We start from the raw sequence: 12,834 nt of genomic DNA on the forward strand, positions 1-12,834 counted from the left end.
TATTTAGCTTAACCACTATAAGGATCGGATACTTTGTTCATTTAGCTTTAATTTGGTTTTTTGAACACCTCGATACGTCCACTTCTCGCCGAGATATCGGTCTTCAAATGGAAAAAAATCCTTTGTGTTTGATTATCGATATCTCAGCAACCAATGATTGCACAGAAAGTTAAAGGTGGGTTTCAAGAACTTGAATGAATTCTCCTTAACGGCTAGCCATTGCTTTTCCAAAAAAAATTTTTTTTCTTATTTTCACATGAATTTGAAAATGCAACAAAAAAAGGGCTTTTGGTGGTTTTTTGGAAAATCGAGCGCTAGATCGAAAATATTGAGGAAACCGCTAATGTGTGCATTTTACAGTTCAATATGTCCACAAAAACCCTACAAAAAATCAAATTAATCCAGCCAGCCGTTTTTTTGTTTCACTCGATCGAATTTTTGAAAAAATTAAAGGATAACGTTTTTTGCTCTGAAAAGCTCAATTTTCTTTTCTCATTTTGTAATGAGAAAAAAAATTGTTTTTTCTAGCTTTTTCCACATTTTTGCTCCAGAAAAAGCTTAAATTTAAAACAAAACAAAATTCCAAAAAAAAAAAAAAAAATTTAAAAAAATAAAATTTTTTTGAATTTTTTTCTCTTGAAAAGTTTAAGAGAAAAAAAATTTTATTTTTTAAAATTTTTTTTTTTTTTTGAATTTTGTTTTGTTTTAAATTTAAGCTTTTTCTGGAGCAAAAATGTGGAAAAAGCTAGGAAAAACAATTTTTTTTCTCATTACAAAATGAGAAAAGAAAATTGAGCTTTTCAGAGCAAAAAACGTGATCCTTTAATTTTTTCGAAAATTCGATCGAGTGAAACAAAAAAACGGCTGGCTGGATTAATTTGATTTTTTGTAGGGTTTTTGTGGACATATTGAACTGTAAAATGCACACATTAGCGGTTTCCTCAATATTTTCGATCTAGCGCTCGATTTTCCAAAAAACCACCAAAAGCCCTTTTTTTGTTGCATTTTCAAATTCATGTGAAAATAAGAAAAAAAAATTTTTTTGGAAAAGCAATGGCTAGCCGTTAAGGAGAATTCATTCAAGTTCTTGAAACCCACCTTTAACTTTCTGTGCAATCATTGGTTGCTGAGATATCGATAATCAAACACAAAGGATTTTTTTCCATTTGAAGACCGATATCTCGGCGAGAAGTGGACGTATCGAGGTGTTCAAAAAACCAAATTAAAGCTAAATGAACAAAGTATCCGATCCTTATAGTGGTTAAGCTAAATAAATTTTTTCCACGCCCGTAGACCAAAAAAAAAACTAAAAAAATTTTGAAAATTTTTTTGTTGCTGGTTTTTCTACGATTACTCAAAAACCGCGGAGGTTAAAAATTTTTAAAGTTCTAATCCAAAAACTAGACACTTGGAGCTACAATTTCCTTCTTTATCGATTTCTTGTACGACCATTTCTTTCGAAGTTACGGCCTGTTGAAATTTGCCCAAAAATTTGAAATTTTTTTTTGATCCCTTAATTTTTTCCAGTAGTGTATTTCCAATCTTATCTTATTTACAAAAAGAATAGGTATTGTATATTTATACAAAAACAAAAATTCCCATGGAAAAATAGCTATCGGGAACTCTTTGTTTATGGGAAATCTTGTGTTTTTTCTGTCTGAATATTTCCCTGTTATTTAGTTGTCGAAATTGAATGCGGAACAAACAATGTAAGCAATTCTCAGCAAAATGATAATAAAAATATCAATAAAAATTTATCTTTTTATGGTCGAATTTATCAAAAACTTAGCAAGTTCAAGTTTAAATCAGTTTTATGAAAAAAAACAGATATTGCTAATGGTTTCACAACAAATCAGTTTGAAGAAGATGTAGCACAAATTTTGAAAACAGCGATGGAATCTGTAGAAGAAAAAGATAAAATCATTTTTTTTTTCTATCAATAATTGAAAATTTTCACTTTTGTACTTTTTCACTTTTTGAGCCACATTCCTATCTCCTCGAGTAGAAGATCATGTGTTAATTCTAGTACTAGATCTACTCATAAGTAAACTACCACCTCCAATGGAACGGGGCTAATGTAGTTAAGCCTTTATTTTTTATTCCGGATTAGGGCAACCATTTTTTTTTCACTAAAAACCAACTGTCAAATCATTCACAAATTATTTTTAAAAATTAATTTATTACTTTCATGTTGGCAAAATTTGTTCCCAAGAAAAAAATTCCGTGGGGAATTCCCGACAGTAGGAACTTGTTCCCAGGAAGGGAAAAATTCCTAGGGAAAAATTATTTTCCTTAGATTAGTTGCTGATGGCCAGGGATTGGATGTTGTGGGATTTGCCTTTTATTCTTGCTCAACAATTTTAATGTTAGGAAACGTGTATTTATATTTTTAACTAATTTTTTAAAGTTCATTTTTTCATACAAAATGGATGCAAATGACGACCACGAAGAACAATTTTTTTTTTGAACAGTTTTTTTTACATACCCAAAACTGTCCCCATCTCAAATCCTATAGTAAGCCCAAGAAGGGGGTTTTCAGGGGGGCAGCATGCACCCCCATACCCATCTCACTTTTATACGCCTCAAACTTTAAATTCTTCGTGGTCGTCACTCATGGTATAAAAAGACAAGTTATGATCATTAGAGCCGCCATCTTACAAAATGGGGTAATAAGGTTTTGACGTTTGGCATTTGGCAAAGTCAAAAGCAACAACAATTTCCAAGACAAATTTGTTTACAACAACAATTTCAATGGGCTGGGCTGTCAAAACCTTAAGTTTTGACAGTTCTCGATACTGAGTTTTTTCTAATGATCATACCTTCTCTTTTTATACCATGGTCGTCACTTTCATACATTTTGTATGAAAAATTTAAATATTTATTTTTTAATCATACTAAGGGGTGTTTCCTAACCTTAATATTTTAAAGGTATTCTATTAAGACCCTAAGCTCACTGTAAACAAAAATCAGAACTCTAGGTGTGCGCCCTTAATGGAAAGTCGCCCCGATTAAAAAGAAACACGTTTCACGTCCCCCTCGTGCCAAATATATGTATTTTATATTGCCTTTTTTTTTGCCTTTTCTCTTGTTACTGCCTTTTTCTATGTTTTTTTATCTTTTTAGCGTCTTTAAAGTAATGCCTACACACAAAACACTCAAATACAAACAAAAAGCTAACTTACTCAATATATTACTTATTCAATATATATCTATACCTACAGCTATGGACAAAGAAATAGCACACTTTTGATTTTTCTTACAAAAATTGGATTTATTTGGGACCTTTTAACTTATATATTATAATTTTTATATCATAGCATGCATTAGCTTATGGGGATTCATAAAATTAATAATTATAAATTATTTCGTTTCAATTCAATTTTTAAAAATTATAATTTGTAGAAAATACCCATTTTTCTTGTGGACAAAGAAATAGCACACATTCCGAAAATCATAAAAATAATCATTTCTAAGAAAAAATTCTTACAATTTCCAATAAATTCAATACTACTTAGTTAGTAACTTGTTAGTAGACCACAGTTTTTCAAAGTTCCTTCGCACCTCTTTGGTAAACTTTCAACTCACGTCTGGTATCTACTTTGTGGAGTACGGTACCACGCTTCTTTGATTCTGGCCCAAAGATCGTTTGAATTTTCGAATTTTCTTTCCCCAAGCTTAACCTTGACACCAATTTATAAATTTTCTATGGGGTTAAGATCGTGAATTTGAGATGGCTAGGTGCAAACATCGATTTTTTCGTCCGAAAACCTATCTTGTACTATTTTTGATGCATGTTTGGGCCATTATCATGTATGAATATCTAATTACCTGGCGATAAATATGGTTCTTTGGTATTCTAATGTAATATTAAGACAAAAGAATTTATCAATTCTGCCATCCACCTAACCAATGGGTCCTTACCATGCCAGGAAAATGCGCCCCAGGCCATCAAATCCTATCCTCTTAGTTTCATCGTCTTGAGATAATACTTTGGCTTGTCCTTTTTACATTTAGTGCGATGGACAAATGTTTTGTCATCGGTTCCAATGCGGTTAACGTTAATTTCATCACTCCAAAAGACTCTCATTCAAAACTGCATGCTTTTATTCAGATGTTTTTTAGCTAATGTTAGGTGATCTTTCATGTGTCTTTTTATATCATTGGATTTTTCTTGCTTACCTGTCTATACAACTCAGCATCATTAAGTATCCTTCTTAAAAGTCTGCTTGACACTTTTTACGCCGAATTCTATATTTACTTCGGGCAAAATCGTGCGAGATGACTTAAAAGGCCCACATTTGCCTTTCTTTGTGATCGCTCTATCCACTCATTATGGAAGTTTTGCGGGAGAAGAAGTTAACGCAATTTAATTTCAGAGTTTAAATTTCTATTTGCTCTTTCTAAATAAATGGCTTTATCCACCATTTATTCGAAAAATTTAGAGTTTAAGTTAATTGAGAAGGATTTTTCCCTTGACTATGAAGATCGAAAGTAATTCTCAATTTTTTCGCAGTTTAATATTTTTTTCTGCCTATTTTTTTCAAAAATACTTGTTAATTAAATAGTAGCAATAAAATAAATGCATTTTCGTCTACAACTTTTGAACGCGGAATAAAAATTTAACGGTTAAACCAATGTGTGCTATTTCTGTGTCCACTAGCAAAAGAGACAGAAAAAGCATTATATTGCTAGTGCAAATAAATATAGAAAATAACGGTACTTTTAAGATATTTTTGTCTCCATTACTTTATTTCGACAATATACCAAAAGAAAAAAATATATAAAAAGCATTCCTAATATCTAAAATTCGATTCGCATGATTTTTCTCAATAGTGTGCTATTTCTCTGTCCATGGCTGTATTAAGGATTCACTAACTACCCCACACAAAGAAAATTCGAGTGAAAAGATCTACCTTTGCAACTTGTTTGTCTGAAGTGCGTTCTTTTATTCGCCGATGTTAACTATTGTTAACAATAGTTAACTTTCATCGTTCCGAAATAAGAAAAAAGTTACGAAATGTAACATCTTGACGTCACAACATCGTTCCTAAATCCAATGTTGAAGTGTCAAATAGTTACACTCTGGACTTGAGTTTCAATATTAATCTACCAAACACAACTAAATGGGGAAGAGAGGGGAAGATGTGAGAAAAGAATTTTTTTGTTTGTTTTCATATTTGAAATTATGCAGTGCATATTTTTGTATTGAAGTATGGCGTATACGCCGTTTTTGCATTTTTGGGAAATCGCATTTAAATGTTCGGAAGATTATTGCAAAAGAACTAACGGCTGGAATTTTTGGATTTTCTAGTATGATATATAATTAAAATTTATCTTTAATATACATGTTATTGGACATCTGAAATTCTTTGTTTTCAAAATATTTAAATTTTTGTTCAAAATGAGTTTGCCGTATATACGCCATGAATATCAGAATTTTCTTTTATTCATACACGTACGTCAAAAAAAAAAAAAAAAACATGACCGCATTAAGACGTACGTCAGAAAAATTCTCAAAATTTTCATAAATTGAATTAAAAATCTGACCTAAATGCCAAAATTTTGTGTTTACGTCAAACAATAGGTGTATAGGTATCTCAGCAACCAAAAAAGATAAAAACAAAAGGATAACAGATTTGAAAAGAGCACCCTAGAAGACATAATGTCGTTTTCTTTCACTCCAATGAGAGTACCCTTTTAGTACTTATTTTTGCACTTTTGAAGGTTTTGTGTTCTTTGACGCCACAAAATTGTAAAAAAAAAATTACTCCGGAGTAATTTTAGTACTACGGAGTACCCCGGATTTACTCCACATTTTTAGTCAGATTTACACCGATTTGCACACACACTTATGAATTTGAAGTTTGACATTTTAAAATTTTGCTTGAAAAGTGAAAAATGCGAAAAGTTTTTCTTTCAAACTCTTTTGTTATTAACAAAAACAACCATTATGAATATATTTTCTATTGTATTATATTCCGCCAGATATATTTCTTCCATTTTGTTTGTTAATTCTTCACTTTTTCCAAAATGAAATTGAAAACCGAATAAAAAAAATTGTTCAGCAAGTGTTCTTCATCAATAAAAAAAAATCCTGTCCCATATAAAAAATCCCATTTTTGTCTGCTTTGATGGGATATTTTTATTTTACAATAATCAAACTATGGGTGTGTGTCAATTAGGCAGAAAAAAAACGATCAGAAGTATAATGAAAAATATACCAAAATTAAAACTAAGCCCGCTTCTACACGAAGACGCAAAGCGCGAGACGCCCATATAGTCCAATAAATGAAGCTAAAAAAAAGGGGGTTACCCTACAAAAGGTCCGGTAGTTCTAAATTTTTGATATGTTGTTAGGTATGGTTAGTTGATAAAAAAAACAAATTTCCACAACCACGCCCCCTCCGCCCCCTTCAGCATCACCGAAAAACCATAGAAATCTGGCACTTTTTCACTTTTATGCCCATAACTTTCTTCTGGTGCATTTAATTGAAAACAAGTTGTTGGTAGACTTGTAGAAAACATAATTTCCTACGAAAATGACCTTGGTAGTATTTTTATACAACCAAAAACAACGAAGTTTCTTGTCACTTAACAGTGCTATAACTCTTTAACAATTGACTTTTACGCAAAAGTCTTCATAATCAATCATACATGCAATTTAATTACCTAAAATAAAATGTAAACTACTTTGATTTTGTGAATCAAATAACCGAGTTAGGGCTAAAAAAGTAAAAAAGCATTTTTGATAGTTTTCGACACTTTTTGAATTATCCATTAAATGAAGGATTTGTATCCCACAAAAGGTCGGGTGGTTCTTATTTTATATTTAATCAGGTTTTAATGGTAGATTGAAAAATAGCCACGCCCCCTCCGCCCCCTTAACCATACTCCAAAAACTAATTCTGCATTTTTTCAGTTTTATGAAGTTTCATACATGAGTTGATGAGTTGACAAGTACGATTGAAGGAGGTTCAGCCTGATTGCTGCATAGAATAGGGTGGTCCTTAGGAACAAAAAATTGGGGACGCCCCCTAGAATGGTTCCAAATCAGGAAAAAAAAAGCCCTAATTTTTTCAAATTTTTATTCCTAACCCTTCCTGACCATATTTCATTAAGAAGTTTATATCAAAAATCCGCCATTTACCCAACACTGGACACAAAATATCGCCCCGGAAGGGTCAGAGATAAAAATTTGAAAAAAATAGTGTATTTTTTTCCTGATTTGGAACCAATCTTGGGGGCGTCGCACTCAATTTTCGAAAAAGAGTAAAATAAGGACCACCTTAATATACAACTATCAATCGATTGTTGATACAAATTAAAATTTAATATCTTATTACTTAATTAAAAAAAGTTTTGAAAGCAGAGAATGGTCCTAGTCGTTATAAAGAAATCTAATTACAAAATTCTAGTTGACCAGTTTTCCTATAATTTTGGTTTAAAAATCCCAAATTTCAGTATTTATCAACAATCGATTGACAGTTGTAAATCACAATACGGGTGATTATAAAATTGATAATAGAACAGTTAAATCCTGTTTGCCTAAGAAGTATAGAGAAGGTTAAAAGGTTGAGAGTAGTCAAAGCAGCTGCAGGCACAGTTTTGGAAGTCATTCGGTCTAAAGTTTACAATACAGATGAGTACCCATCCTCTATTTTTTGAAACTGTAATACTGAAGAATAAGAGTTGCCCTTTGGATAAATGGAAAAGGAAATGTTTGGCCTTATCCCATGCTGTTATAGCTGCTGCTCGTCCGCGATCCTTCCTTTCCCCCCTTCTAACAGGAATAAGTGTATATGTATAGGAAGGTCCTAAGCTTCTCATTGAAATGATTACATCCCTTGGCTTTTCATCAAGTCACCACGAAGCGCAGCTACTTGAAGTTTCTACTATCATGCAACCACAACCACCCCTGATTCAACTCAAACGTACGGATGCTTTCTTCCAGTTGCGCCAGAATTAGTATCTAAAGCAGGTACCATAGAGCTTCAAAGATTTTTGAGGAAGACATCGACTTACTATACCTAGGGCCGAGAACGTGTACCTTCGAAAACCTGGGAGGATCAATTTATCTGATGAATTCTCATTTTTCACATTCAATTCTATGGAGAACGTCATACTCATTCATGCCATAAGTGAATGTGACATCACCTCAAACATCTTTGGTTTCGGAAAAAAACAAATTTTGCAATATGTTTCAAAAACCCCTCTGCACTTGAAGCTGCAGAGAAATTAAGGACCCAAATGCCAGAGTTCAGAAAATATCGGAGGGGGAAGAACATATCTTGTTGGCTTTATATGGAGAGGACAGTGGTCAATCTCTAAGCTCTCTTCGATATTTCAAATTTTGAGCAGTTCAACAAAACTTAATTTGTGCAAACTACCGCCTACAACAGATGCAGCACACTTTCATTTCCTCCTTATTTATCACCAGATCATGGCGTGGATGGGTATTGAGAAAAATCCTCTGAAATGGGGCTGGACGAGAGGATGCCACGTATTGCAACCCATTAAAACTGTGCAAGATCCTGCTCCCCAAAAATTGATGAAAGCTGTGTCATGCAAATACCTATGTGCCTAGATGCATGGGAGCTGGCAGATGCAGGAAAGAGGGACTTAAATGTTCACATTCTGTAAGTTTTGCTGTGGACAATCCAAGTTTTGCTGTGGACAATCCTGTCAAAATCGTTCACATGAATTTTTTATGAAGATGACGACGAAGAAGATCAGATATCATCGATCAATTTGAACAAAAATTCTACGAAGCCAACTTTTCTCATAATTCACCATCTTCAAATCCACCTATTACTCCTATATTTCCCCACCTGCTACCCCTGCCCCTCATACCCCAATTCTTTTACCTTCGTCCACTCATAGCCCAGCACTTTATAAGCGCAACAATTACAATTACACACACAATTACAAAAAAAAAATTTACTCTCATTATGTTCTATCACTCCAGAAAAAGGAGTAAAAATTTAGAGTACTCCTTAATAGAGTGAAAGAAAACGACATAAGACTGCATACCTAGTTCAAAAAATGCAATTTGGCGTATACGGCACTCCAATACTAGGGCGATGATATGCTAATGAAAGGGGCGTCGCAAAAGATGTTGTTGAGAAGTAGGTTCAAATCAGTTTTTTTTTTTGCAAATAAGGGACTCGAGGGAGTTGAACAAATAAATTGCGTAACAAATCAAGAGCTTCCAGCAAATGCTGAAGTGGGTGAGTTCGAGTGCTTTAATTTGGCTCCACTCGTCTCTACAGATGTAGAGAGATCTTTTAGCTCTTTTAAGCGGCCCATAGACACCACACTTGTATGCACACCGGAGCAACAAAATCAAAACTTTTTGTGTCGGTGTCATGGTCGGTGTGCCGTCTGTGGTGCGGTGTACTCACAAATGTGCGCAGAAGTGTCTTGTCTATGGGCCGCTTTAAAGTACTCTTAAGGGACAACCGCAGGCGTTTGTTACCTGAAAATTAAAAAAACTTGTGATTGTTCAAAATTACTACAATTAATTTTTATATTTCATTCTTTCTCACAATAAATGCCTTTTTATGCCTTTTTGGGAGTTTTATTTTGCCTCTTTAAAGTTTTTTGGTCCACAAGATCCTATTCCTGCTGATGACAATGACCTCATAAGTCAAACAATTAAATGCAAAAAAATTTCTTACAATACCAAAACTTTATTTTCTTACATATCTAAATTCCAAATAAAATGTATGTAAACCATCAAGACTCTTCTTTTTTAATACTTAATTTATGATCGATTTCATTCTGAATATCCTTGGCAGATAAAGGCTTGTTAAGTTCGTCAGCAACAGCCAAAACTTCAAAAGCCTGGCGCAACCCATCGGCCGCAGAAGGGACTTTATCATAATTCCAATACGTAAAATTATCAAATGTGCCTGCTACTCTGAAAAGTTTACCACAATTTTCATCCGAAGTATTTAAGGACTCTTGGAAGACAAGTCCTTTTAAATTCGATGGCACTTGAAATTCTATTCCGTCTAGTGGAAATCCACGAAGGGAATTAGTCAGATGACCGTTTTCGCTAACGGTATAGTTATTAAAGTACTCGTTCACATTAGCTTCTCCATCGCTTTCAATTTCAGCTGGGAAATATTGAACCTCCAAATGTTCTGTAAATGGCTTTGGGTGAATATCCAAATTGATATCCATTTCAAACAAGTCTCTTAAGTTTATATTTCAAACGATTTATTGATAATGGTGATTCAAACAGAAAGTAGAAATTTTCGATACACAAGTTTTAGTTTAAATCGCTTAAATTTCGTTATAACTTAATTAACAATAGATACAAATAAAAATTACTCCAGAGGAATTTGGCGGTATTTGTCAGCTTCAGCTGTCAAATCACCACGGTACCTTTCCTGAAGAATTTGTGCTCGTTTATAAGGCGAGTTCAATCGGAATCGAATCAAAATTTAGGTCCATGTAAACCAAAGTCGAATATAAACTCGGATTACTCGATCGATTCTACACGGAGACGCAAGTGGTCTGTTCTTTTATTAAACAAAGTTAACTTTGGTTGTTGTGTCGAAAAAATCGTTGTTGTTTTCGTTAGATTTTGTTAGAAAATTTCAACTTCTATTTAGGAACGACTAATGTTACATTTTGTTGATCTGTCAAAACAATTTTTTTGAGATCAATTTTATGAATAAATAAACAAGAAATAGTTAATTTGACACTGAAATAATTCTTTCAAATTGAATTCTTAGCAAATTGAAAGAAAAATATGCATTATAAATAATTTCAAATATGAAAACAAACAAAAATTCTCTTCTCACATCATCCCCTCTCTTCCCCATTTATTTGTGTTTGACAGATTAACATTAGGGGTATTCACGATCCGATGCAACTGGTCTATTATCATTGCAAAAGTGCAAACGTAAAAAATCTTACAACACTACAACAACAAAATATATTGAAACTCAAGTCCAGAAGCTGAGTTGGAAAAAGTTACAAAATGTAACTATTTGACACTTCAACATTGGATTTAGGAACGATGTTATGACGTCACGATGTTACATTTCGTAACTTTTTTCTCATTTAGGAACGATGAAAGTTAACTATTGTTCAATGGTTAACATCGGCGAATAAAAGAACGCACCAAAGGCGCAGAAATTGTATTCCCTTTTTTCGAATTCCTTTCAACAAAAATATCGAATTTTGGGCGATCTTAAAGCGAATTTTTTCTGAAAATCATGTTCCATAGAAAAAAAAATTCTGGCATAATTCTTGTGAAAAAGTCAAATTAAGGTTTAACTACAACGGCCACTTTTTGCAAAAAATCAAAAAGTGAAAATTTTCAAACTCATTTTGTGACAGTTTTTCTGTCCACAAAATTAAAAATAATGATGCAGAAAGCTTATTTTTTGGTTTAAAAAACAATTTTTGTAGTTTTTTTCCAAAAACAAGTAGAGCTTAAAGCAATGAAAATTTTTTACTTTTGTAAATTTCTCACTTTTTCACTTTTTAGGTCATTGTAGCTATGGCTTTAAGCCTTAACTACATTGGCTCAAAAAGTGAAAAAGTACAAAAGTGAAAATTTTCAAACGCATTTTTGTATAGTTTTTCGGGCAGGAAAATTAAAACAAATGATGCAGAAAGCTTATTTTTTGGCCTTAAAAACAATTTGCATGCTTTTTTTTACAAAAAAAAATTGCGCTAGCCAGAAAAAAAATATTTTCACTTTTGTACTTTTTCAAAAAGTGGTGTATGTAGTTAAGGCTTTAAGACTTAACTACATACACCACTTTTTGAAAAAGTACAAAAGTGAAAATATTTTTTTTCTGGCTAGCGCAATTGTTTTGTGAATAAGGCCTGGTACGCTGCTCGCGCTAAATTTTAGCTCCCATACAAATTATCGAAAAATTTTATCTGAGCTAAAATGGATCCCATACAAATTATCGATAACTTGTATGGGAATTTTATCTCGGCTAAAATTTAGCGCGAGCAGCGTACCAGGCTTAAGAGTATAAAAATTGTTTTTTAGACCATAAAATAAGCTTTCTGCATCATTTGTTTTAATTTTCCAGCCCGAAAAACTATACAAAAATGCGTTTAAAAATTTTCACTTTTTGAGCCAATGTAGTTAGCGCTTTAAGGCTTAACTACATTGGCTCAAAAAGTGAAAATTGTCAAACGCATTTTTTTATAGTTTTTCGGCCTGAAAAATTAAAACAAATAAAGCAGAAAGCTTATTTTTTGGTTTAATAAACAATTTGTATACTCTTTTTCACAAAACAATTGCGCTAGCCAGAAAAAAAAATATTTTCACTTTTGTACTTTTTCAAAAAGTGGTGTATGTAGTTAAGCCTTTTCCCTTTACTCTGACTTTTCTTCCCTTGATTGTATTCAGGAAATTTTTTCTATGTAAAACCACACCATACGGCCAAAAAAATTATCCTTCTAGCTTGTACTTCATATTCACTTAGATCATATAACTGTAATTTCCGTTTAATTCTGATTAAAATGAATTTATATTACCGAAGAAAATAAACAAAATTGTTGGTAAAGGGAATCTCTGGTTTTATTTTGCAGAAATTGTTTTGGTTTCAGCTTGACGTTCGTGTAAAAAGTGTTGTCAAATGACACGCATACAATCGCAAAAAGAATTCGGTCTGTTTTCATTTTCCTTTTTAACACCAAAAATTCGATTTTTTTGAGGCGATTCAAAAAATTGAAAGGAAAATTCGACATTTGATTTTCGTTTCGGTGCGTCCGTCACCACTTCTACACGTAGTATTTTTTAGACGACGCAAACTTTACAGCTATTTTCTTTTTTTATTTTGTTCTTGTTTTCGTATG

At 32.7% G+C, this 12,834-nt stretch overlaps 1 protein-coding gene across 3 annotated transcripts; it reads right to left on the bottom strand.

The window, feature by feature from the left end:
- Positions 1 to 9,498: 9,498 nt before the first annotated feature.
- On the bottom strand, positions 9,499 to 10,382 carry LOC129918724 (uncharacterized). Of its 3 annotated transcripts, none has more exons than XR_008772994.1 (2): positions 9,683 to 10,382; positions 9,499 to 9,621 (listed from the first exon to the last, which is right to left on the bottom strand). XR_008772994.1 is itself a non-coding variant. In XM_055999423.1 (2 exons), the coding sequence occupies exon 1, from the start codon at positions 10,183 to 10,185 to the stop codon at positions 9,736 to 9,738; it is 450 nt and encodes a 149-aa protein (XP_055855398.1). In that variant the 5' UTR covers positions 10,186 to 10,382; the 3' UTR covers positions 9,499 to 9,621; positions 9,702 to 9,735. The 3 variants fall into 3 exon arrangements, 2 of the variants coding, with proteins under 2 accessions (XP_055855398.1, XP_055855399.1); XM_055999423.1 differs by having other exon boundaries at positions 9,702 to 10,382; XM_055999424.1 differs by having other exon boundaries at positions 9,499 to 9,638; positions 9,702 to 10,382.
- Positions 10,383 to 12,834: the final 2,452 nt, after the last annotated feature.

Source organism: Episyrphus balteatus, chromosome 4, assembly GCF_945859705.1.
Source record: "Episyrphus balteatus chromosome 4, idEpiBalt1.1, whole genome shotgun sequence".
NCBI lineage: Eukaryota > Metazoa > Arthropoda > Insecta > Diptera > Syrphidae > Episyrphus > Episyrphus balteatus.